At 39.5% G+C, this 26,651-nt stretch overlaps 4 protein-coding genes and 1 long non-coding RNA gene across 10 annotated transcripts in view; 3 read left to right on the forward strand and 2 right to left on the reverse strand.

Annotated features, from left to right (window-relative positions):
• The window catches only part of LOC136280913 (uncharacterized), a 78,238-nt gene that overhangs the window by 47,273 nt on the left and 4,314 nt on the right, over positions 1-26,651 (reverse strand). For 4 of the 6 annotated variants that reach the window (XM_066166738.1, XM_066166735.1, XM_066166732.1 and 1 more), the window contains exons 7-10: positions 26,165-26,449; positions 25,277-25,456; positions 24,219-24,365; positions 20,348-21,288 (exon numbers count right to left, since the gene is read on the reverse strand). The exons of 1 other annotated variant lie outside the window; for it this stretch is intronic. Coding sequence is in view for 4 of the 5 variants with exons in the window: in XM_066166735.1 (XP_066022832.1) it covers positions 26,315-26,449 (135 nt within the window). In the remaining variant the exon portion in view is untranslated. Of the gene's footprint in view, positions 1-20,204; positions 21,289-24,218; positions 24,366-25,276; positions 25,457-26,164; positions 26,450-26,651 lie in introns of those variants that run through there. One more of the 6 variants, XM_066166733.1, reaches the window with a different exon arrangement.
• Positions 5,787-8,890, forward strand: LOC131771893 (macrophage mannose receptor 1-like). The gene is made up of 5 exons (XM_066166510.1): positions 5,787-5,796; positions 5,918-5,953; positions 6,492-6,863; positions 8,173-8,571; positions 8,811-8,890. Exons 1-5 carry the CDS (start codon positions 5,787-5,789, stop codon positions 8,888-8,890), a joined length of 897 nt encoding a protein of 298 aa, XP_066022607.1.
• On the reverse strand, positions 9,599-11,758 carry LOC136280803 (protein qua-1-like; the record flags this gene model as incomplete). Its single annotated transcript, XM_066166511.1, has 2 exons — positions 9,599-10,314; positions 10,594-11,758. Coding segments are annotated over 2 exons (1,881 nt in total), but the record flags the coding sequence as incomplete, so codon positions are not given.
• Positions 11,637-19,262, forward strand: LOC131800249 (adhesion G protein-coupled receptor L4-like). Its single transcript, XM_066166727.1, has 17 exons — positions 11,637-11,765; positions 11,858-11,917; positions 12,085-12,283; positions 12,995-13,102; positions 13,335-13,422; positions 13,664-13,754; positions 14,779-14,828; positions 15,041-15,167; positions 15,246-15,349; positions 15,806-15,908; positions 16,014-16,164; positions 16,280-16,361; positions 16,517-16,583; positions 17,264-17,352; positions 17,507-17,627; positions 17,892-17,933; positions 18,035-19,262. The coding sequence occupies exons 2-17, from the start codon at positions 11,888-11,890 to the stop codon at positions 18,197-18,199; spliced, it is 1,617 nt and encodes a 538-aa protein (XP_066022824.1). The 5' UTR covers positions 11,637-11,765; positions 11,858-11,887; the 3' UTR covers positions 18,200-19,262.
• Positions 20,234-26,228, forward strand: LOC136280915 (uncharacterized). Its single transcript, XR_010717471.1, has 3 exons — positions 20,234-20,360; positions 22,120-22,491; positions 26,099-26,228. It is a non-coding gene; the product is annotated as an uncharacterized lncRNA (long non-coding RNA).

Genomic DNA, 26,651 nt, shown 5'->3' on the forward strand with positions numbered 1-26,651 from the left:
ATCCGAATTCTGGTCGGCAGGAAGAAGAGAAATTTTGTCTGCACACCTGTCTTTATGAAAGTTTCTATTCAGAACTCTAGGGAGTTCTTGTGGAAAAGGACCCCGCGATTTTTGAGGAAATAAATTATTACGTTACGTGTGACCTCATTTTTCCAACAATTAGCTATATCTTTACTGTAAAGTGCGTAATTGTATTAGCTGTAATTCATATGTCTCTTTCGGTACCGGTTTGCTTGGGATTAATAACACTAAATTCTTGAAGCGGTATTCGCCAAAAGAAGTCCTGATTTCAGTCGCGTTCCTCAGAAATTTCGTTCGGAGACTCACGAGGAGTTCCGGTTTGTTTAACTTGCCTCAGAGTACTGACTCAATAAAGAGTCATCTCTGCTTAATCCATTTGTCAAAAGATAATTTCACGGAAGGAGAGCTTATCTTTTCAAGGGCTGGCCTGTTCGATGTAGAAGACTCAGTTATGGCAAAATGTGGGTCTGCGCGAAGCATAGGCACACTTATGGGAAGTTCTTGAGCCAAAGTTCAGCGTGTTAGTATCCGACACACCCTGGTAGCGATTCCAAAGGGCTAAAGAGCCGGTATTCTGTCAATTTACAAATGTCAAAGGCCATTTCTAAGATGTATGGCGTTCTATAGAGGTTTACACGATACTGCAGCTGAGGGAACGGATGGTTTCAAGGATTTTCTCCAAATTATAGACGAATTGGAAAGCGTGGGAGCAGAAAAAGACCAGTTTAAAGAAGTTCGGAAGAGGCTTCAGGAGAGCAAGTTGTATTTGAAGACTACATACCGTAATCACTGCGAAGAGGACGATAGAAAATGTGCCGATCAATGTAGGGTCTTTGCACTGAGCCATGCTGGTGACACTGAAGTTCAGAAAGTATGCAGTCACAGTCACAACGTGAAGTGAGAGGATTGTGAGATGCTGAAGAGTGTTCTTGAAGAAGTAAAAGGCGCTATTTCTGAGTACACAATGCAATTGGGTAGGTTTCAAGCGGAAGACTATCTGTATGAAGCAAAAAATGCTGCCGCTAAGATCTTTGAATGGAGAGGGTATATCCTGAGAGCAGAAACCAGGATCAGTACGAGCGGCAAATTGTCGATACTTTGGAGGGAGATGAAGCATTTATAATAGTTAACTGGACGATGAAGTTCCGGGAAAAGCAAGCAGAATGGTTTCCAAAGAGGGAAATAAATTGGCATGTGAGTAGCGTTGTTGTAAGATAGGAGGAAAGCCTGGAAGTAACCTGATAAGTAGACCTTCTTAACAGCTGTAAAAAAGACCGGTTTTCAGTGCTGTCAGTCCTAGAAAATCTCTTTGCCACCATAAAGTTACGAAATTCAGGAATAAGATCGGATGAAGCAGGTTGCTATCGCAACAGAAACTAGTATCATCTCTACGAGGGCTGGGACATCAAGATTGCCACTTTCAGCAACTTACACAAGAGGGCCTGCGCATTTGGAGAAAAATTAAAATTACAATTTTTCCACAGAAAAAATGACGGATCTGGTGAAGGAGATTCCATTTTTCCCCACTACTGCTCGACGAACTGCATCAGCAGGAGAAAGTAATGATGGCAACGACGGTAGTTCCTATCAATGCCCTGAACCTAGTGCGATGAAGATTTTAAGACGCAGGCCGACCTTGACTTCCATATGAACTAGCTAGTTCATCATGTAAGTCCTGTGCCTGCGAGCATGACTTAAAGTCTTTATGACAAAGTAAAGAGGTAGTGGGTTCATTACTTTCAGTCATTGTCATTAGAGGGTGAAAGTTCGACTGAACTGGTTGCAGTGGCCACAGAACCCTTGACAAGTACATCAAAGCTTCCCATGGGATGGGCTCTTCATAAGAGAGGTGCAAGTGAACGGCTTTCGAAAAACGTCAGGCAGTACTTGAAACAGAAATTTAATATGGGATGAGACACTGTCAGAAACTAAACCCAGAGAAAGTAGGAAAGGATATGCGAAATGCTTGCACAATAGATGGAGAGAGAATGTTCGATAGAACAGAGTGGTTATCCAACATACAGATTCAGGGTTTCTTCTCGAGATTGTGCCTTAAACAACGATCTAAAATACAACAAGAATCGGATGATGCCACGACCACTTGATAGAAGCATCCGCGTCTGATGTAGACGAAGGGTGTTTGAGAGAGGCAAGGAACACAGTAATGGATGAGAAAGATTGAAACATCCAATCATGTTTGATATCTATGATGTGTGCTCGTTGGCAAGAGAAGCAAGGTTGTCCAGTCTCAAAATCAAGATGCTAAGAGACATATGCGAACATTTTGAGCTCGCATTCAAAATGCAAGATACAAATGCAGCACCTCTTGCAAAAATGGAGGAAATGATTTCGGAGTGCAGTTGTTATGCAATCTAGTTATGACGTCCACCCGTTATGCGAATGGGATATCTTTTTTACAAGAACTCTTCAAACTTATGAACAGAGACTGTTATGCAGACAGATGTGACGACCAAATATAATTTTTTTCCCTTTCAGCTAGAAATCCGAGAAATCGCTGCTTTATTTAGACGCGTTAAGTATTCAGGACAATTACACGATGGAATTACGTGACAGAGTCACTGGTCACGGTGAATTTAGTGTGTGCTGTTATCGCCGGTTACACTAAATAGAATCCTGTAGTTTAATTTTGAAATGTTCATACAGGATTGAATAACGTAAGCCATCAGAACTCAAATATGAAATAACAGGAGCCAAATTTTTAAAAAAGAGTTTGCGAGCGCTAATCAAATTATGACATTCGATACGTTGTTGTTGACGTCTTTCGTCACGAGATAATAAAATTTGTCAAATTTTGGCCTTTTAAAATGCTTAAAGTATTAATCGGTGTGGTTTTAAAGCTCTGTCCTACTATATTTTCTACTTAAAATGGTTAAAATCTAAGATTTATTGAGCTACTCACGTAAAACGGTCGGAGTTTGCTCAATGAACTAATTTGCATAATCGGCTGTCACGCTTGCAATATCGCTAAAAGTTCGAAGTCACCTCGGCGAAGAAAATCAATAAGTGCAAGATGTTTTTATATTTTTCTGCAGCCAAACATCTTATTAGCAGAAATCAAGCGGAGTTTTTAATGGTCTGGTCTGGACTTGAGCAATATCAATCGAGAAAGAAAGAGTACTTTTAACCAATTTCAGAAAGCTGTCCAACGAGTGTTTTTAAATAAATTATGACGAGCCTCTGAATAAACGAATATCAAAATTGAAATGTATTTTATACACCTTATATATCACACACTTTAAAAATACAAAATATTTTTTGTTGTATGCGGTGTGATACGAGGACCGGGCTATTCAACTTTTGAAATTTTCGATGTCGCAAGAGGTCAAAAAAGGGCCTTTTGCAGCTTTGACTTTTGAGAGCTCTAAAAATTTTATTTTGAGGTGTTTCCAGAAACTAATGTGGTTTTATTTACTTGTTACCAAAAATAGTTTATTGGGCAAAGTTTTAGGGAAAACTCTTTTTCGATGCGAAATGCCCTGGACCGCTCTTACAGAGATCGCCTCTTAATACATGTTATCAACACATGAGTGAGTTAATCCACCAAAGTTGAAGGCCTGCGAAATAATTACCACCACCCACCAACTGAAACGGCAGCATAAACAATAATCATTTCCGTTTCTGCATAGGAACAGATGGCGTGCTAGCTTTAGCTGCCGTTTGATAAAACAGAAGTTGATTTAAGAAAACTTTCATTTAGCGGAGCTGATAAAGAAATAACCATTCTTAACATCAATTATTTTTGAGCTGCTTCTTTCTAAAATTGGAATTATAAAGAGTATTTTAATTCCGTGAAGTTTTCCGATTATATTAAGAAAAACAATGCTTCACATCTGGTGCAAGCTGCCTTTTATCTATTGTTGCCTCTTTGACGGGAAAAAAAATGGAGACAAACGTCGGGAACAAGCTATCAGAGATCATAATTTGCATTAAACTCTGTCTCGTGCAAAAGGGTTTTATAAGATGCCGTATATCCGCAACTCTCAAGTTGGGAGAATCAAATATTAGTGTAACGATACCTTTTAACAGCAACCTTTGCATATCTTGGCCATGATGAAGTGGATGATGAATGGAACTGAATCCGGAAAAATTTTCAAAACTCTATTAACATGTTGTGTGGTGGGTAAGTACGACGCTAGTTATTCCTGTTTGTTGTGCGGTAGCTATAAAATTGCGCGATGAGTACAACTGAATCCCACAAAGAGAGCAAAACCTTTTTAAAAGTTGTGCGCTAGTATAGTAGCCACCTAATTATATCTTGATTTTCCTTTTGCAAAACATTTATATCGATTTTTGAACGTCCTGTGAAGTTTGGCCGAAAGAAAATGTCAGTTGGCGGATATTGGCACTGTTGATTAAAACAAAACAAACCAGATTCTAAAGGTGTCCGCATTAAACTCTGAGTTCGTAATCGGAGAAGGATCTCTTACAAATTGGATTCCTGAAGCCTTTTAGATTTCATATAGTGCAAAGCAATTTAAGATCAAAGCACAGGCGAGACATTCATGCTGTGGTCATGTTGTTTGCGTCATAGTTGTCTGCACAACAGCTTTAGCAGCCATATTTAGGATAACAGGAACACGATAACTTAGTTGCTATCGTTTTATACCACTATGACAAGATGTGAAAAGGAAAAAACTTGTCGACTTCAGATAGCTGCTGAACGTTGGACGTGCTTAGACAAGAGATCGAACTTAATCATCAGGGTCCACTTAAACTGGCGTTAGATGCAAAGTTTAACATTCGATCCGGTATTTGGAAAAAAATGGTTCAATTGGTGTACTTTTTCCTTTCTTATCGCAAATTAAAACACCATTAATATCCATTAATTTCGATTGCTGCTTTTCTGAATGAGCTGAGGGGTTAAAATGACGTGCACTCAGAGTCAAATAATTCAAACAACCCTTGAAATTGATTATTTTTACGAATTAAAATTCAGCAATTGAACTCCTTACAGCCACATGGAGATTCTTTTTTAATTTAAGTATAGTTCAAATAATAAATAAATTATTAGTCATGTTTAATGGATCACCCCGAAATGATACGATGGTGTTCCTCATTCCAGGGTCATGTTCAATGAATTCCAGCCTAAAGCTTTTCTGAGAGCTTTCGGATGAGGCACTATTCAGATGCCCAAACTGTTAGAGCTTTCAAATTGTTGTTCAGTCATTAACACTCGGAGTAGATGATTGCCGAATGCTCGCCAAGTTGGACGTCATGGACAATTAAAACATACTTCTCTTTTAAATTATTCTCCTTTGTACCCGAAAGCAAACTTTATACTAATCTCATTGCTCTTCTTTTATAAAAAAATCTATGGTGGAGGTTCCGCGGTCTGCTGATCCATAGTTTAGTAACTCCCAAGAATATGGAAAAATCCTCACTAAATTTTGGAGACCAACCCCTCAACATTGAAATTGAGCAGAATTTTTATTTGAGCGGTCAGAATAGATACCTGATTAATTCGCTTAATAAAGCATCGTCCGTTTCGAATTGTTGCGAGCTAAAACGAGGCATTTTTTTTTTAATAGCGCACCTTTTCAATGTTATATAGTTTGGTCCGAATAGTCCGAATAGCCCGTGTAAAAAAGTTTTTCGAAGGACATTCGCGAAGGTCTACCGTATACTTAAAAATGTTTTCTATATGTAAAAAGTTTTGTTCAGCTGGTTGATAAATTGTGGAGATACTGCATTTTTTAACATTTATCCGTCTGCACCCTTGGGAAGGTAATAAAAGTCATGGGTAGATGCCAAAGGGTATGTAACAAATAATCTGCATTAGTACTAGTCTAACTCGAGATCTAATAAACTATTTCATTGTTTCAAATGTTATTCTTGAGATAATAATCAATTCATTTGCTCGTTTTCTCTTCTGCAGTCATCTTTCATTTGTTGGTGGATTTGCCCGGAACAGGTGAGGCAGCTTAATCCCAATTTTATTATTTATGTATCTTAAAGTGAACGGGAAAAAAATTGATAATATCTGACTGACTATCACAATAATTGGTCATAAACTTCCTACAGTCATCCTTCATTTCTTGATGGAGATGCCAGGAACGGGTCAGGCACTGTAATTCCGATTTTAACATTTATGCACCTTAAAATGAACTGAAGTTGAAAAAAAATAATATCTGATTGATTATCATAATAATTAGCCATAGACTTACAGACTTCCTGTTGGGACTACATCAGATTGTGATTCAAAACGTAAGTTGAAAAGAAAAACAAAAAAGTCGTAGAATAACGGTGCTATTACCCTGATCTCCCTTATTTCCAGTTTTAAAACCTTTCGCTTCAGTGATGTAGAGGGTTTTGATGCCCATTGTTTGTTATTAAAATTAATAGTGTCAAAAAAAAATACTTTCTCGTCCCCATCATTATCATTATCACAATTGTTATCATCAGTATACATTTTTTCGTTTATTTATTCATTCCTTTCTTTTTTCTCATAGAGTGCCAAGCAACCTGTTTCAAAAACTCCTCTTACGTATTTTCGAAAAGTGCAGCAAGATGGAATTTCAACTGGTATGTCTGCTGGTACCAGGGAGGTTACTTAGTCTCCATCGAAACTGAAGAAGAATGGAAGTTTATCAGTAATGAGATTAAAAAGCGTGGTACTGGGAATACTAGTGCATGGCATATTGGTTTAAGGAAGAGAGACGAGAATTGGACTTGGGAGAGTGGACAACATCTGAATATTTCGAAATGGCGATATTCTGAGCCAGAGAGTAACGACAATTGCGCGGAAATATCCGAGAATGGAAGCCTCTTTAATGGTATCTCTTGGAATAATGAAAGTGCCTGCATTTGCGAGATGCCCGTAGGTAAGATCACATTCCAACCATAAAGTATATTATGTGCTGAAATATTAGAGTCTTGCACTTGTGTCATGAAAATTTCTCTTGATTCTTAAAAGTAAAAATATTGTTCACAGAATATGCTCAGCTCACCTAACTTGTACGTGTAAGCGATAAATGAACTTTCATGCGCCTAATAGTGTTTGAACATAATACCCATAAAAATTTCCGGGACACATGTTTCAAGAAGCAATTTGATCACTCTAGAACTGTCCTTTTTTGCATCGCCTGCAGCTGGAAAAAGAGCGACGGAAATTGTACATTTCTCAACTTTTGTCGAGCGTGCTACGGTTGAAATAATCTAGCAAACTGAATTTTTCTGTGACACAAATTAGAAGTGTTCACTGAGGTCAGTGAGTGTATGCATGCTGTTTTGAGCATAACACATCGAAGAATTTTTATTTTTTGTGTGTGCGTGCGTGGGTGTGTCTGTGTGTGTTTCTTTTAGGAGTCAGTGATAAATATGTTATTCACAGCCGAGAGGTCCGTATTGGGTAATACTGTGCCCAGGGTCTTGAGAACCGGCACTTAGGACAGAGTGCACAGTTTTTCCCAATAAGGGACCGACCTAGGCTGGTGAATAACAGTTTTTTTTCCTCTTAAACTCAACGAAATGTTTTTAAAAACAACCCTAATGATTTAAGGTTATAATTAAGGCAAGATCCTCCATGAACTGAACAAATTTTGAGCGAGTGAATGGTAGTTGAAACAGACTAAGGTAATGCAAATTGAAGAGAGGCTTGACCGAAATATTTTTAGTGTAGGGAACAAGATGATTTAAAAGGCTTCCATAGAATTTTTGAAACAATTTATTTTAACAAGTATCTGTCACAATCTGACACCTGTCAATTAGAGATTGCGTAAGACAAAAGCGCATCCACGCCTTAAAACGACAACAACAACAACAACAACAGCAACGGCGCTCAGCTCAGCGAGGAACTAATTTATTATTCAAAAACTCAACTACCAAAATTACATGAATTCATAGATCATCTTAGCTGATGTGAAGTCAACCAATTCAGAAAAGCAGGTCAGAGATTGCACACGCCGGAGCGAAGAAAGATGTATTGTATTAATTTACACTAAAAAAAAACAATGTTAGAAAAAAGGAATCAATTAAAGAATAAGTCACGTTTTTTATCTCATTCATTTTTCCCCTTTATTATTGTGATTGTGATTATAATCTTATTATGTTATCATGATTATTATAATTATCATTTTGTTTATCGTCATCGTGATAATTAGTATCTTTGTCTTCATTTTTATCATGTTGTAGAATGCCCAAATATAACTTTTAAAAACTCTCGGTACATAATTTCGGTGGATGGATGGTACTGGCGCCTGAACAGAGATATCTGCCAGAGTCAAGGAGGGGACCTAATTTCCATTGAAACCGAAGAAGAATGGAATTTCATCAATAACGAGATTCAAAGGCGGAATACTTCCAGCTGTAAAAATAAATGGAGTATTGGTTTAATGAAAGAGGACGGTAATTGGACCTGGGTGAATGGGAAACCGCTGACTGTTTCCAAATGGGGACAAGGGGAGCCAAGTGGTGAACACGACGTTGGTTTCATGTACAAGCGGTTCAGTAATGACAAACTGGGCTTGTTTGGTAGTGTTAAAAGGGAAATTTGGATAAACCAGCATGCTTATATTTGTGAGATTTCCAATGGTGAGTTAACTTGTCGTTGTTGTTGTTTTTTTCTTAAATGTTCTTTTGAGTAAACTAAAAGGCTCTAGAAGCGCTTAAGCGTAACAAAAACATTCTTTCCTAACGTTTGTGATACTCACGACAGAATATATATATATACTCTGAAAGTTAGGATCAAGTTTACACTTACCTTTGCTTAAATGAAAATATGTTTTAAACAATCTCAATGAACGTTTTAATATATAAATGTCTAACTATAGATAAATATAGATGTCTAACTTTTAACCTTGAAAGCGGAGGAAAGTTACAGACGGTTCTGTATTATCACTATTACGAGTAACAGCAGTTACGAAACTGATAGTGAATTCCAATTGCAAAGAATCATCAGTCCAATTGCTTTGCTAGTTGATAACGCGTGGTAATGTGAAGTGCGATATCTTTTGTGTGCTAATGACTCATGTCAGTTAAGATACATGCCGATTATCGTTTTATAAAACAAATACAGAAGACTTGTAGACTTATTTGTTCTTCGCAAAGGGGAATGACTTTTACGTTTATTGCATACTATTTTAATATCCAATCGTTTGAACTGTAAAGTTGTAGGGGCTAATTTCAATGTAGCGCAAAATGTGCCGTGAACATAATAAACTGACCATCCTGCATCTAATTCGAATATTGCGAACACTTCGATCGACCTAGCAACCACTATTCTGCACCGAGGTTAGTAAGGGTTGCCTCAGTTCTCATAATTATGTTACCACGGGGCGTAGATACATTCTTTTGTTTTAAAAATAGTCAAAACTGAGTTGGAATTTAATTGATATTCTGCTCACTAAAAAGATAAACATAGACATGCGAAGAATGCAAGAACTATTATTTTGGTTGGGAGGGTTGAGATTGGACACTTGGTGTTCCTAACGCTTTCAGTTTTATAACGGAAAAAAAGCATAACTTTTAAAATAGCGAAAATATCACATTACTTTACCCAAAAAGAAAGAAAAATAAAACCTAAATTATCTGAAATCACACTATTTATGGTCTATTGTCTTTATTGTCTAAGAACCCTCAAGAAAAAATAAAATGCATCGGTGCCACGCTTACCGTTGTCTCCTTCGCCGTTGTCAGTAGCATTCAGTTCCATGTGAATTTTTTGGTATTGGATAATGTGGTTCGAATAAGTAATAAAATGCAAGTTGTTTACAAGGAAATAACTCGTGATTGAGAAAAGTCTAATAAGGCATAATGGAATTTTATCGGTGGAATTACAATTCAAACAACAGAATACGGGACAAATTATTAAAATATTGTCTTTTTCAGCTACTAGTGAAAACTCGCCATCGCCATCGCCACCGTCATCGCCATCGCCGTCGCCGTCGCCGTCTCTCTCGCCCTCGCCGTCGCCGTCTCTCTCGCCCTCGCCCTCGCCCTCGCCCTCGCCCTCGCCCTCGCCCTCGCCCTCGCCCTCGCCCTCGCCCTCGCCCTCGCCCTCGCCCTCGCCCTCGCCCTCGCCCTCGCCCTCGCCCTCGCCCTCGCCCTCGCCCTCGCCCTCGCCCTCGCCCTCGCCCTCGCCCTCGCCCTCGCCCTCGCCCTCGCCCTCGCCCTCGCCCTCGCCCTCGCCCTCGCCCTCGCCCTCGCCCTCGCCCTCGCCCTCGCCCTCGCCCTCGCCCTCGCCCTCGCCCTCGCCCTCGCCCTCGCCCTCGCCCTCGCCCTCGCCCTCGCCCTCGCCCTCGCCCTCGCCCTCGCAGTCGCCCTCGCCCTCGCCAGCTCCATCACCATTGCCATCACTGTCGCCGTCGCCGTCGACATTGCCATTGACATTGACATTGCCATCGCCATTGCCCTCAGCCTTGTCCTCGCTCTCGTCATTGCCATTGCATTCACCGTCGCCATTCACGTCGCCATCGCCATTGTCGTCTTCGCCGTCGCCGTCGCTGTCCTCTCTCTCGCCATTGCAAACAGCATCATTGTCATCGTTGTTAAGGGCACTGCCCTCGCCCTCGCCCTCGCCGTCGCCCTCGCCCTCGCCCTCGCCGTCGCCCTTGCCCTCGCCCTCGCCCTCGCCCTCGCCGTCTCTCTCGCCCTCGCCCTCGCCCTCGCCCTCGCCCTCGCCCTCGCCCTCGCCCTCGCCCTCGCCCTCGCCCTCGCCCTCGCCCTCGCCCTCGCCCTCGCCCTCGCCCTCGCCCTCGCCCTCGCCCTCGCCCTCGCCCTCGCCCTCGCCCTCGCCCTCGCCCTCGCCCTCGCCATCGCCCTCGCCCTCGCCCTCGCCCTCGCCCTCGCCCTCGCCCTCGCCCTCGCCCTCGCCCTCGCCCTCGCCCTCGCCCTCGCCCTCGCCCTCGCCCTCGCCCTCGCCCTCGCCCTCGCCCTCGCCCTCGCCCTCGCCCTCGCCCTCGCCCTCGCCCTCGCCCTCGCCCTCGCCCTCGCCCTCGCCCTCGCCCTCGCCCTCGCCCTCGCCCTCGCCCTCGCCCTCGCCCTCGCCCTCGCCCTCGCCCTCGCCCTCGCCCTCGCCCTCGCCCTCGCCCTCGCCCTCGCCCTCGCCCTCGCCCTCGCCCTCGCCCTCGCCCTCGCCCTCGCCCTCGCCCTCGCCCTCGCCCTCGCCCTCGCCCTCGCCCTCGCCCTCGCCCTCGCCCTCGCCCTCGCCCTCGCCCTCGCCCTCGCCCTCGCCCTCGCCCTCGCCCTCGCCCTCGCCCTCGCCCTCGCCCTCGCCCTCGCCCTCGCCCTCGCCCTCGCCCTCGCCCTCGCCCTCGCCCTCGCCCTTGCCCTCGCCAGCTCCATCACCATTGCCATCGCTGTTGCCGTCGCCCTCGCCGTCGACATTGCCATCGACATTGACATTGCCATCGCCATTGCCCTCAGCCTTGTCCTCGCTCTCGTCATTGCCATTGCATTCACCGTCGCCATTCACGTCGCCATCGCCATTGTCGTCTTCGCCGTCGCCGTCGCTGTCGCCGTCCTCTCTCTCGCCATTGCAAACAGCACCATTGCCATCGCTGTCGCCGTCGCCGTCGCCGTCGCCGTCGCCGTCGCCGTCGCCGTCGCCGTCGCCATCGACATTGCCATCGCCATTGCCCTCAGCCTTGTCCTCGCTCTCGTCATTGCCATTGCATTCGCCGTCGCCATCCACGTCGCCATCGCCATTGTCGTCTTTGCCGTCGCCGTCGCTGTCCTCTCTCTCGCCATTGCAAACAGCATCATTGTCATCGTTGTTAAGGGCACTGGTATGTGTTCCAAATATGTCTCTGCATGTTTCTTTTCAGGACCTGCACGGTTTATAAATTTGACGGACACTTCTTTTATTTATTTATTCCAGGCAAATGAGTATGTTTTAGAATTTGACGAAATGATCAATACCAGAAGGAGTACCATAGAGGTATACAATTTTCATAATAAAAATTCAGGCTCCTAAAAGAGTTTTCTAGCAATTGAAACCCTAAACATCAGTTGAGGCCTCAGGCTAGGCTCTATCTGCATTCTTAGTACGAATTGTCTATACGAGACAGGCTAATTAAGATCTGGAAATATTTTATGTAATTGTAGGAGGCTGTAACTATGTTTGAAGATTTCATCATAAAAATTAAGATCGTCACAAAAGACAAGGCTGGCATGGAAGAGGTTAAAAGGCTAAGAATATCCATCTTTAAAGTGGCAAAAGCCTTCGAGAAATTTGCCCTTAATTATGGCAAGCAACACCTGAGCGGAATGAGACCTTTGGAGAGGTTCGTTTCCTCAAAAATAGGTGAGGTTACGGCCTACAATTCTGTTTAGTTTTGAACTGTATTCCTCTGTTACTTACTGACTTGTTGACCAACGGACTGAGTTGTGTTAGTTCCTAGACGATGTAAGAACTCACTGTAAACCTAACCTTTTAGAAATGTTGTTGTATGTCATCGACTCATTTGTTTTTTTAAATTTCTTTGACGCTTTAGTTTTTTGCAGTGGAGAGGAAAATTAGAGGTATTCTTGAACAATCAAGAAGAGAAAAAAGGAATCCTTCAAAATTTTAAAACCCTTCTTCTCGCTCTGTTTTTGCAATTTATCCTTAATAATAAACTATATTTGTGAGCAGAAATTACTACTGGAATAATCAAATCTTGCAAATATTTCCCTTTACTTCATACTATGCACTGAGCTCAAAATTGGCATATCGTGTGCGATGTATATAAATCCCTGCTTTTTAAGCGCACTCGTAAAAACTCCCTAATGAACGCTAATTTTCTCTGCTGAAACGGGGAACGACATTTCAGAAATGATTTTTCACAATTTTAGTCCGTGTAGAACTACTCGCATTTTTATTCAGTTTTCCTTTAAAAAAGCGTTTTTAAATCGGTTTTATTCGTTGGAGAGTCATGAAAGGGTAAATACAATAAAAACAATACACTTCCATCCAATATGATTATAAAGTACACCGCAAAACGTATGTTGTCTATAAGTATTGTTTTTCCGACAGTTTTGGTAATTCAAAAAGCCTATCGCTTGAATGCGAGTGACTTCAGCTTTGAGGTACAACAATGGCATACGAGAATCAATATTGCCACTTCAAACTTTGAGGAAAATGGTTCGTATTAAATAAGGTGTTACCTATACAGCTTTTAGTTCCCTTAATTTCTCTAGTGGAATTTTATATATCGAGATAAAACCTTAAGAATGAGCTTCATTAGTTTACATAGTCTATTTTCTTTCATCATCCGCCTTCCTTCTGTGTCACATCCTCAGAGCCTAAAGAAAATTTGAATATTGCGTGCTTTTTGCTGTTTGATTCCTTTTTTTGTTGTTTTTGGGGGGTTAAGGATCATTGGTAGTTGCGTTCGTGTACAAGGATCTGCATGACCTACTTCTGACAGATCAAGCTATCAGGAGTGAAACAGACAACAAAAGGTGATGCTATTTTCCTATTATTGTATGTCGCTTTCCATGGAAATACGTAACACGGAAACACATAAGATCTACGTTCAACTAACCTGAACTTAGACACTTTCCAAAACCTTCACTGGGGTTGGAAGTTTCCCTGCCTGTCTCAGACCATTCCACCTTCATGAAAAATTCGCTTCAATATGTCAAAGGTACACGATGTTACTTCTTTGGTTCTGATTTATTTTTAAATAAATTTCCTTCATAGTTATATCAACTCCAAGATAATGGCCATAGCTATGGACCCCAAGCCAAACAAGTTGCGAGTAAATGTCATCCTAAAGTTCGAAAATCTGAAGGTAAAATTAAAATAAGTTGTTATGCATTGTTTTGGAAGACAGGCAGCAGAGAGTCATTAGAAATGGGTTTATTGGAAAATGGAAAAGTGTCAACAAAGGTACCACCCAAGGAAGTGTCAGCGGGCCGCACTTGTTCAATGTCTTTCTCAGTGATTTAGAGATACACTTGGACAATAAGAGCGTGCTGGTAAAATATGCAGATGATACAACCATTATCTCGCCTGTGATAGGTGATAATGACAATTCTATCGCACTGATTAATCAGTTTTCCCAGTGGTCTAGAAGTAATGGTATGTGTAGCAATCCATCTAAGTGCAAGGAAATCATTTTCCGCAAGAAAGGTTGTACAATAGAGTTTCCGATGGTGTCTGGAATACCACAGACAAAAGAGCTTACTATTTTAGGGGTAACATTTCAGGAAGACAGTAGGTTCATAACACATATTCGGGAAAAACTAATTAAAGCAAACAAGTGCCTGTTCATTTTAAGATCTTTAAGGAAAGAAGGGTACAATCAGGCCGAAATAGACCATCTGTTTCTAAATCTGGTTCTACCAAATATATTATACGGGCTGTCCGTATTTGGCGCTGTAAATTCCGAATTAACAACAATCCAATGTTTCTTAGATCGATGTTATAAGCGCAAGTATACATCCGATCACATTAATGTTTATGAATTGTTAGTTCAACAGGACACGCGTATCTTCAAGAATGTTTTTAATAATACAATACACCCTTTAAGAGCTATAATGCCAAAAAAGAAATTAACCAAGTACAATCTGAGGAAAGAGACAAGTCACCATCCTAAAATAAACACTGATAGGTTCAAAAACACGTTTGTTAATCGCTTAATTTTTAAACATAATCTAGTCTTATAATTTTTATCTTGATTTTCTCTGTAATTTATATTTATACCTTCTTTTAATGTTGTAACATAGGATATGTGATTATTTATCTTATGACTTAATAAAGATTCAAAAAAAAAAAGTTTTGATTTATTTTGACATGATAAAATCTATTTTCAGGTTTCGACAGCAGAGAAGCGCTGTATGTTTTGGAGTGACTTTAACACAAGGTAAAAAACTGCAATATATTATTGTATAGTATTTATTCATTGTTCAGGTTAACAATTTCCTGGTAGCTAAGATGTTGTCTTTTTTCGTAAAGTCCGACTAAAATGTTCTCCCAACTAAGACACTACAACTATAACGTAAAATTACCGAACATCACCTCTTCCCCAAACAGTGTTTAATTTTGTGCGCTTTGTTAACTTTACTTTTTTTTTAGGTCAGAAGGCTTTTCAGAGGAAGGATGCCATGTAGTTTCATTAAAAAGCAACTCAGAAGAAACAGTTTGCAGCTGCAATCATTTGACGCATTTTGCCGTCTTAATGAACTACGACGGTAACACAAAGGTAATCAAAAGCCAAAATAATTTAACTAACATTTAACTAACTCAATGTTCTTATTTAAATTTTTTCTTTTTGACACAGCTCGCCGAAGAGGACGAAACAGCTCTGAAAATTATCACCCACGTCGGACTAAGCCTTTCCATCGTCGGGATCCTTTTAACATTAATACTTTATTCTTGCCTCACGTAAGTAATGTATCTGAATATCAGTAAGGTGATTCTTGACTTCCCTCAACTATCCTAGAGAGAAAAGAGATCTCAATGCAAATCTCCATGCCAATAAAAACACGCATGTCGGGTAACTCAAAAATTCAAATTACATTCCATGCCCCATAAAGAACGCTTGAACAACTCATAGTTTCATTGTTTATGAATTGCTTAGGGTTTAGTCATTTCCCCTGTGATACTTTCTTTTTTTGTACTTTCTGGAGCTATTTACTGAGTTTTTTTCTTTCATTTGCTGTCAGAATTTTACTTGATTTCTTTGGCCATATTTTACTGTACATTATAATTAATTCAATTCTCTTCTTTCTTGTGCTTAGTGTCTTTAGTGTGTTGTTGTTATTGTTGTTGTTGCTTTTCTCTAATTCACTCTTTTTAATTTTTACTATTATTACTATTTTTTTTTTACTATTTCATCAGAGATGTTGGTCAACCTCTCTCTCAAATTCGAATGAGTGCTTCTATGTCCCTTGGAGCTGGACAGATCATCTTCCTCGCCGGAATAAACGCCACAGAAAACAAAGTTAGTGACCCTTTTTTCTATCCATGGAACGAATTTCCCCGTTGCACCGTAAATATCTTGTCGAAAGGAGCGTCATAAGTATACGAAAACTCTTTCTTTCCATAGGCTGCCTGTGTTACAATAGCAGCTCTGATGCAGTATTTCTTGATGGCCGCTTTCTGTTGGATTTTTATAGAGGGAATATTTCTCTACCTTTTCGTTGTGAAAGTTTACAACATCAACAGCAAGATGTACATGTATCACGTCATCTCATGGGGTAAGTGCATTATTTCACAACATACACTAGTGACTGTAACCATGCTTTCGGATCACCAAATATGATGTTGTCATCCAGCGAAGTTTTACGATTTCCTTCCTTTCTCTATGGGTAGGTCTTCCAGTGATCATGGTGGCCATGTCACTTGGCATCGCTGCTGGGAAAGAAGGGTTACAAAGCTACACGAGTGATAAATAGTAAGAAAAAAATTCAAGGGTTTCCTCTTACTCTTCTCCTTTTAATTTGTTGCATTTAATTGTTTGTTTTGTTTTTGCACATATTTTGAAATTGGCATCATTTCATTCGCTAAAAATTTGTGTTTCTTTCCTGTGTTTCACTTCTTCGAGTTTAGTTGCTGGCTTTCCTCGACTAACAACCTGATCTGGATATTCGTCGCCTTTGTAGCTTTCATTGAAATTGTGAGTTTATGATACGTGTTGGTGATTGTGATTGGTTTACCAGGACTACTTGCTGCTAAAGATTTTTTTCTCTGCTCTTTAAAAAACGATTTAAATATTTATGATATGACCCCACACAATGTTAGCCATTTTTCTTTTCCTATTTACTCACAACAAACTTTGGACGTAACTGCTGTTTGCAAGGATGCTTGTCGATTTTAACCTATTGATGGCCTTTAACAGCGAGAAAAACCTGTTGAGACAGTGTATTTACAAGCATAGGATAGCTTCATAAATTATCCAACTTTTAGTACATAGTAAAAAAAATTCCTTCCCCCCTGTTGATGGTTTCTCACTGTTTCACATTGATATATAAAGATTTTTTTCGCGCAAGAATAACTAAAAAAAATACATTGAACAGGAAGAGTAGAAGATAGTAAATTGATATAATTTAACGCTAGGATTCACTTGACATAGTTCATTCAGTTTAGACACTTTAGTTCGCTATTTCTTTAGCTCATTGTCAGATAATCGAAGCTCATAATCTAGGTACCCCGGTTGAGAGTTCTATTTCCTGTCAATGACTCTTTTATCCCAAGCTTGTTACCAAACTAGTAACGTCTCTGTCAAGGATCCTCTCCTGCTTTGGCTACTCGATAACCATATCTAGATAATCAATTTATTTCTATTGTATTCTTCAGCTCAACATCTTGATACTCATACGAGTCTTAAGGGAGATGACCAATTTGTTGCAGCCAACAGGGGAAGACAACCATCTTCAGCAAATAAGGTAGGATTTACAACATAAAACTAAAACAATATAGCCTCCTGTGAGGCTATATTCCTCAAAATTCCTCTTTCATTAATCAGTCAGGCCTTACTATATCTAACAATGAAAATCCATTGTCAACGAAAGTTATGGAATATTTTTTCTTAATTCCTAGAATTGGCATCAAAGCAAGCGTGGTGATGATTCCCTTGCTGGGTGTCACGTGGCTATTCGGTCTCCTCTCGCCTGTACATAAAGCTTTCGCTTACATCTTCACCATACTTAACTCTGCTCAGGTCAGTGTTCGATGATATCTCTCAAAATCGTTCAATATCTATTATGTTACTTTCTAACCAAGTGAGACACCGTTACAATGGTCATATGATATTTTTTGGAATTTTGAAAACAAAAAGCTGTTAACTATGCAAGAGAAGACAGACTTCTTTTTCCATTATAAGATATGCAATTTTCCTTCCTTCTTGGAAATCTTAATAGATGTCTGACTAATTTATTGGCATATTGTAAAAATTAATGATCTTGAAATCATATTTATGCTTCAGGGTTTCCTGATTTTCGCTCTACACTGTATGCGAAACACTCAGGTAAGAAAAAACATCAAACTGATTATTAACTTTTAGTATTTCGATAGATATCCGAGTACTAGTACTAAGAACCGTATTTCATATTGCTTGTCTATCTGCAGATCAAAGAGCGATTCAAAAGAAAAATGAATATCGTTTTTCCATCTTCTATAAAGAACAACTGTTCAAGGAAGAGCTCACGGGTCAATCCAAGTGAGGTTGGGGATATATGGGCAGTCGAATTGCAGTCTTTTGCTAAATTTGAATCGAAATCGCACTTAACTTAAATAAGTGGATATAGCCAACCGGAAAAGACCGTCAATTTCTTGGTACAAACACTTAGCTAACAGCGATTAGTCGGTTGCGATCGGTCTGAGTTACGATCTGCAGCTAAAAGAGGTCATTCTGTTCATCTTTGTTTAAGCACCCAACTAGTTGTAAACGTAACCTAACTTCTTCATGATTATAAGGTTATTCTCTCGGCAATCGGATAGATGCGGGCAAGATTCGACGACATAAACCAATCTATCAATTTAAATTTCTAATGGCTCAGTATGCTGACGACTGTCCTTCGAATAAGGTTACAGTCTGTTACAGACAAGGCGGGAGTTTATGCCAGGAAATCATGGCTCGTTTTTCTTTAAAAAAAAAGCTGTGTGTATTTATTTTTTGATTCTTGCACGCTAACTCTCTGCGCTTGCTGCATGATTATTTCATATTCGGCGTTTTACTTATTGAGTTAACAAAATTTTCATCAAACATTATTATTACTATTAACAATAAGCTATGGATAATAACTGAAATTATAAGTTTCTATAAATTTCGAGAATGGCCATGTATTCCAAGGAACTTTCTAGAGCATTTTACAAGGTTTCGTAGTTATGATGTAACACTACCAATATAGTTATGTTGTAAGCTTCCAGAATTTTCTGGAATACTTTGTACATAAGGACTGAGTCATGTAGCAGTAGTACTTATTGTTGTCGGGAGTGACTGATTTTTCAGAACGCTGTACCGAAAGAGAGCTACTGTGGAAGATTGTTAATTTAGGTGAACTTTGGAGACAACTGTGAGATTGTGTCAATACTGAGCTAAGATGTAGTTTGTAGTGGGCTTCTTTAAGTTTATTTAAGGATAATTACTCTACTTCATTTAAGAGTCGCTCATTGATAGGAATATTACAAGTTGTTTAATAAAGTAGTTAGGTTTGTCGATAAATAATGCTCTTTCTGTCGGTTAAATTGTACTGTAACAAATAATACTAATAGTATTAGTGGCTGACATTCAAATTTGTTGCTTAATGAATAAGTAGATGAATACGTAAATGTTTCAATAAATAAACAAACAACTAATTTAGAAAGAACAGAAAAAACCCCTATGGCTGGATCTTTTGTGGATCAGTTACATTTAACCATTTTGTTTTCACATTCCTAAAATAGGGAGTATCGTTGTGAATCAAAAATACAACGATTAATTTGGAATTAAATTGGGGCAATGTTAGGCGGAAATGGCATAAACCATAATTCTGGACTATACAAGAAAATTTCTCTCGACACCGCTCAAATGCGATAGGTCAAAACGCTTCGAGCTTCGATTGACTAAATAGATCGCAGCTAACTCGGGAATATTCGAGAATAGACAATCAATTATTCCATGAGCGTGGAGAGATACTGGGAGAGTAGAATGTCTCGCCCACAGAGCACATCATTATGACCCAAGAACGTCTCGCACAAAGAGCTTTTGACCTCACCGCTCCTTCTAAAATGTTGTAATTCGAACATTTGGACACTAAAGTGATGGTTTGCATGATAATAATGCGTGTTGATTGACACATGAGCGAGTTAGTCCATCAAAGTGAAAGGCGTACGAATTACTTAGACCCACCAACTGAAACGTATGGCATGTCATAGGCGAGATGAATAAATAATCATCATTTCCATTATTTTATGCATACGAACAGATGGCGTAATAGCTTTAGCTACCAGTCGATAAAAAGAAGTTTATTCGAGACAACTTTCATTTAGCAGAGCTCAAACAGAAACAATCATTTTAAAGTCAATTATTTTTGAGCTGCTTCTTTACAAAACTTCAACTACAAAAAGTGTCTTAATGCCGTGAGGTTTTTCGATTGTATTAAGAAAACAATGCTCCGCATCTGGTGGAAGTTGCTTTTTGTCTATTGGTCCGTCTTTGACAGAAAAATAAAAATGGAGACTAACGCCATGAATATGCAATCACAGATCATGATTTGCATCAAATTCAAACTCGTACCAAAGCGTTTTATGAGGACGTCGCAAACTCAAAACTCTCAAGCGGGGTGAATCAAATTTAAGTGCAGCGATAGATCCTAAGAGCAACCTTTGCTTATCTTGGGCATGATGAAGTAGATGATAAATGGAGCCGAATTCGGCAAAATTTTCAAAACCCTTTTAATATGTTCTGTGCCGGGTAAGTACGACACTAGTTATTCCCCTTTGTTCTGCTGTAGCTACGAAACTGTCGAAACTGACTTTCCAATTTATGAAATATTTATTTCCATTTTAAACCTACGGAACTCTGATAACAAAAGATACCAAACTCTACACATGTCCTTTCTAAACTATTTGTTAATCATTAAAGCAAAAGTTTGGGATCTTTGTATTATCATTATTATCATTGTTATTTGTTTCTCGATATTAATCGCCTTCCGCATAATGCCAAATGATTGAATTGTGTGATGGGTACAACTAAATCCGGCAAAGTGTGCGAAACCTTTTTTAAAAAGTTGTGCGCTAGGTAAGTACCACCTTAATTATATCTTGACTTTCCATTTGTGAAATTCAGCCAAACGAAACAGAGAGGCGGCGGTTATTTGGCACTGTTAATTAAAACAAAACAAAACAGACTCTAAAGATGTCTGCATTTAACTCTTAATTCTTAATCAGAGTAGGATCTCTTATAAACTGGATTCCTAAAGCCTATTAGATTCCATATAGTGCAAAGTAATCAAAGATCAAATAACACAGGCGAGATATCCATGCGGTGGTCATGTTATTTGCGTCATGGTTGTCTGCACAACAGCTTTGGCAGCCATATTTAGGATGACAGGAACACAATAGCTTAGTTGCTATCGTTTTATGCCACCACTACGACAAGATGTCAAAAGGGGGATACGTCTCCTCTTCAGATAGGTGCTGAACGTTCGACGTGCTTAGACGAAAGATCGGATTAATTATCAGGGTCCACTTAAAATGGCCCGTTTAAAAATTCTGTCCGAAGGACGTTCGCGAGGGTCCACTGTATCCTTAAAAATGTTTCCCTCGTGTAACAAGTTTTGTTCAGCTGGTTGGTAAATTGCACAGATGCTGTACTTTATTTAAATTTCTCCGTCTGCTCCCTGAGGAAGGAAATAAAAATCATGGGTAGATGTTACAGGGCATATAGCAATTAAATGCATTAGTACTAGTCTAACTCGAAATCTAACAAACTTTTTCATCGTTTCAAATGTTGTTCTTGAGATAACAATCACTTTATTTGCTCATTTCCTCTTCTACATTCATCCTTCCTTTGTTGATGGATTTGCAAGGAACAGGTAGGGCAGTTTAATTCCAATTATAACATTCATGTACCTTAAAATGAACGGAAAAAAAGACAATATCTGACTGATTTCGCTAATAACCAGTCACAGACTTCGTGATCTAAAACGTGAGTTGGAAAGCAAAACAAAAAAGTCAAAGGATAACGGTGCCATTATTATGATTTCCCTGATTTCCACTTTTAAAACCTTGCCTAATTCTAATTTTTGCTTCAGTGACGTAAAGGGTTTTGTTGCTTATCGTTTGTTATTAAAATTAAATGTAAAAAAATACTTTCTCGAATCCATCATCAGCATTATTACATGACTGTAAATATATGAAAATCATATATGTGCACTGCGGTTGAAGAAAAGAATATGGAAGCGATCCTCGCAGTTATGAACACTACTTGAGTAGTAGTGAATATAAGGCCTGAAAAATAAAACTAGCTCCCAGTTGGCTTGTTAGCTCAGTTGGCATAGGTTGCACTGGTATCGGAGAGGTTATGGGTTTAAATTCCACATGTAACCGTTCATAAGTGCGAGGATTGCTTCTACATTCGTATCAGCATGATTGTTATCAACAGTATACAATTTTTTCATTTATGTATTTATTCCTTTATTTTCTTTTTTCCTTTTCTTTTCTTCCCATAGAGTGCCAAGTAACCTGTTTCAAAAACTCCTCTTACATCTTGTCGAAAAGGGGAAGAGTTTGAGATATAAACAAGCATATCTGCTCCAGTCAGGGAGGTGACTTAGTCTCCATCGAAACTGAAGAAGAATGGCAGTTTATCAACCGTGAGATTCAAAAACGTGGTACTTGGACTACTGGTGCGTGGCACATTGGTTTAGAGAAGAAAGGTGAGGTTTGGACCTGGCTGAGTGGAGAACGACTGAATATTTCGAAATGGCAAATTTGTGAGCCAGATGATAATGACAGAAAGGCGGAAATATCCAAGAATGGAGGCCTCTTTAATGGTATCTCTACGCTTAGTAGAAATGCCTTCATTTGCGAGACGCCCGGAGGTAAGATCACATTCCAACCATAAAGTATATAATGAGGTGAAACATTAGAGTCTTGCACTTGTGTCATGAATATTGCTCTTGCTTCTTAGAAGTAAAAATATTGTTCACAGAATAGACTCAGCTCACCTAACTGGTACATCTGAGCGATGAATGAACTTTTAAGCGTGTATTAGTAGTTGAACATAACGACACGTGTTCCAAAAAAACTGATCACTCTAGAATTATACGTTTTCGCATCGTCTGCAGCTGGAAAAACAGCGATCGAAATTGTTCGTTTCACCACTTTTGTCGAGCGCGCTACGATTGGGACTGAATCAAACCAACAAGGCATGTTCACTGAGGTCAGTGAGTGTATGCATGTTGTTTGGAACATTAAAAACCGAAGTATTTTTTTTTCATCTGTGTGTCTTTGGATGTGCGTTTGTGTGTTTCTTGTATGAGGAGGGGGAAGGGGAGGGGGAGGAGGAGGTGCCTCACATCAACTCGGATCATATCATTGGCCACTTCCTCTTCTGTCGGCGAATCAAGCGGAGGATTTCCGATTATAACAGTCTCTCTTGCACCGATCTCCTGAAGAGCAGTTTTGTTCAGTAGCTGGATGAAAAATGCCAATTCATCCTCATACTTGTAATTGGAATTCTCGAAAATTGGGAAATTTCAGTCTGTTGGAATACAAATGGTAGTGAATTTTTTTGCTTGCCCAATCGAAAAAATATCCAAAACAAATATTCTCACAACTTGTCTAATTGATATTGTATTGATATTGTAAGGATAAATCCTGTCTTGGTCACTCATGTGAGGTAAGGGGTTAGAGGTAAAGTCAGCACAAGAGCTACAGGTCTAACCTTGCCTATGCTTATGTTAAGTTCAGTAGCATCAGGTGACTAGGAGAATTGCTTACTCCCCTCTAGACAAGGTTCCCCTCTCCCATATCCGATTACAACCCTACTCTAGAGTAAAACAAAATTCTCGAACGTGATTGGTTATCACCAGCCCGATTTGAGCACTAATAGGACAGTGTACGCGACATGTTTGTAATTGGACAGTGTGATAGGACAGTTAAAGGGACAGTTAACACGTCATACCTTTGTTAGTGGACAGAACGCGTCATGAGCGCGCGCTGTTGTCTCTCATTTAATTGTTGTTTTTACAGTTAGTAAAAGGACTTCGTGTCTTCCAATTTTGCCTGATTAATAGAGGTACTAGGACCGAGTGGAGTCCAGTTCGGTCTATAATCATACGACTGATTAACAAAATCGGACGAGCGCGAAGCGGGAGTCCGATTTGTTAATCCCCAGTATGATTACAGTCAATTTGACGACACGAAGTCCTGTTACTAATCAATCAAAACTATGACAAAATTTGAGAAAGAAACTAGAGATCGGTTTTTACGTTTTCATAAAAATATCAACAGCTGACTCGGCGAAATGAGAGACAACAGCGCGCGCTCCTGACGCGTTCTGTCCACTAACAAAGGTATGACGTGTTAACTGTCCCTTTAACTGTCCTATTACACTGTCCAATTACAAGCATGACGCGTACACTTTCCCATTAGTGCTCAAATCGGGCTGGTGATAACCAATCACGTTAGAGAATTTTGTTATACTTTTGATTAAGAGTAGATTAACTCGTGATTAACAAATCGGACTCCCGCTTCGCGGTCGTCCGTTTTTTTAAATCACTCGTGAGGGAAAAGCTTCTTGACAATCAAATACACTTGTACTCACATTTAGAGGCTGAATTCTTTCAATTTTTTACCCAGTCTCTCAGCCAGTTCATCCGCTTTCTCGTGTTGCTCTTATCACCCTGCTGACCAGTCATCTGCTTCACTGCGCGAGGCCGACATTTGTCTACCCATAACACACTTGGTTCTCCTGTACAAAAACAAAACGACCTTTACTGTCAAAATCTTATGTAAATGAACAACCTCTTGATTGTTAAACAAATTCTCCTTGCCAGCACATTAGGAAATGCATAAAGACCAGTATGGAGAATATGCATACTGATGTTAGGGTGTAAAGGATTAAACAAAAACTATACTGTCTTGTAACTCAGTTTAAGTGACACAAACAAGTCTACAGGTGGAAGTACAGATACATGAAACAACAGATGAACTCAAAGGTGGAATTTAGGGTAAAACTGAGGTGTGGGTGAATGGACAGAAGGAAAGAGCAGAGTGAGTGACAGATAGAAAAACAGAAATTGGATGAATGTACACACACAAAAGAGCAGACAGACAGACAGACAGACAAACTGAGTGATACTGTAAATTTGCCACCAAAAAGAGTTTCTAATGCTGATGTTTCAAGCTTAAGCCCTTCCTCAGAGTGGAGGGCTAATGCTTGAAACATTAGCTTTAGAAAGTATTTTATGAAGGCCAATCTAAATTATCAACTCAGTTGATAAAACCACATTATCTTGTTGTTAATCTCCCCATTTATTATTATTCAAAAACTTACCCCCTTTAGACAGACAGACAGATGGACTGCTAGACAGACAGACAGACTGCTAGAAAGATGACAGCAAGAAACAATGGACAAACCCATAGAAAGATAAAAGTAGATGGAAGAAGGGAAATGAGGATGAACAAATTATGTTATCAGTTGCACACTAGCCTGTGGTTCCTATGAAATTTCATTGTTGACATCAATGAATTGTGTTAATTAATACAAATTTGTGGCAAGTTTCCCTAGTGACTTCAGAGTAAGCTGTACCCCTGATTTGTTACAAAAATTTAGGGAAAAAGGTGCAGCTTATATGTTGGTGTTTATGGGGCTTTTTTTACCTTAGATAATTTGCTCTCTCCAGGATCCCATCCCACCATGACATAACTTGTTTTCTTGTTCACTGATTGGGTAACTTTTTCACCACATCTTTGAATCAAATCAGCAGCCTCCACTCTCTCAATACTTTCCAAGATTCCCTTAATAACAACTGTCAGTCCATCCAAATAGTTTTCCGCTCTCTAAAAATTAAATTATCAAGTGCAAGCATGATTAGAAGGTGCAGACAAATAATTAATTCTTCCCTTGAAAACCTGTTAATACCGTCCAAACTGAAAAGTTATAAATAGCGAAAAAGTGAAAAACCTCTTAGGATACAACATAAACATTTGGGATCAATGTCAGTATCTAAACATCTGCTCACCTATCCCTCCCCTAACCAAACAACAGTCAACTGATAAGAGTTAATGTTGGATTAAGCGAGGGGTAGGTGTGCAGTTTCTTAGATACTGATATTGATCCAACATTTGTAAAACAACTGAGAGTAAAAGGATAAAATATAATTCTTATCACCCTTTAACTCCCATGAGTGACCAAGACAGAACTTCTCCTTACAATATAGATACAATATCATGCAGACAAGAAATGAGCATAAATACAAATATCAATCTTGGGATTATTAGTTGATCTAAGACCAAATTCTCTCAACCAATGTCACAAGAATTGTATGGCAGACAGTAAGGAGAATTACTATAGAGATCTTGGGAGTAATAGGCTGACAACCAAAGCATATATTTTACATGTGAGGGAATAGGTAGAAAGGAAGCCTGAAAATAAACCTTTTAATAATGATGTAATAAGAAATTCTCATTATTAATTTACAGGAAAACATCTACATGTAGCAGCTAGAGGGGAGAATTAACAATCAGATCTTGGACTTCAAAACCTACCCGAGGGATTTCCTTTGAACCAAGTGTCCTAGGACCATCTCTCGCCATAAAACTATGGTAGCCTGATTTTTTTTCTTTTCCAATGAGGGTGGAACTTCAACCACTTCCTCTGATTTTGACAGCTTTGGTGTTCCTTTGATTGGAGTTTCCTCACAAACATCTTTTTTCATCCTTTTTTGGAGTAACAGTTTTCTTTGGACTTGGTTTTGAGTCTCTTACTGGAGTCTCTGGAACTGTGGCAGCTTTGGTGGCCAGTTTGCTAGCAGGAGTTGTCTTTGGTACTTCCTAAAATGTCCATGGATAAAATTTGAAGTGAAAAAAAGTTGCATTTATATCAAACATTCTAACAACTGAGAGTTGTCTAGTTTAGGCAAGAGTTGTCCCAAATAGGAATGTTGATGGTGAAAGACACTGCTGCTTTAAAATAATAGTGGAGACAAAGAGGCAGCATCTTCCTAGAATGTCAAATTTAAGGTCACCAAGAATG

The sequence above is a fragment of the Pocillopora verrucosa genome, chromosome 5 (assembly GCF_036669915.1).
Source record: "Pocillopora verrucosa isolate sample1 chromosome 5, ASM3666991v2, whole genome shotgun sequence".
NCBI lineage: Eukaryota > Metazoa > Cnidaria > Anthozoa > Scleractinia > Pocilloporidae > Pocillopora > Pocillopora verrucosa.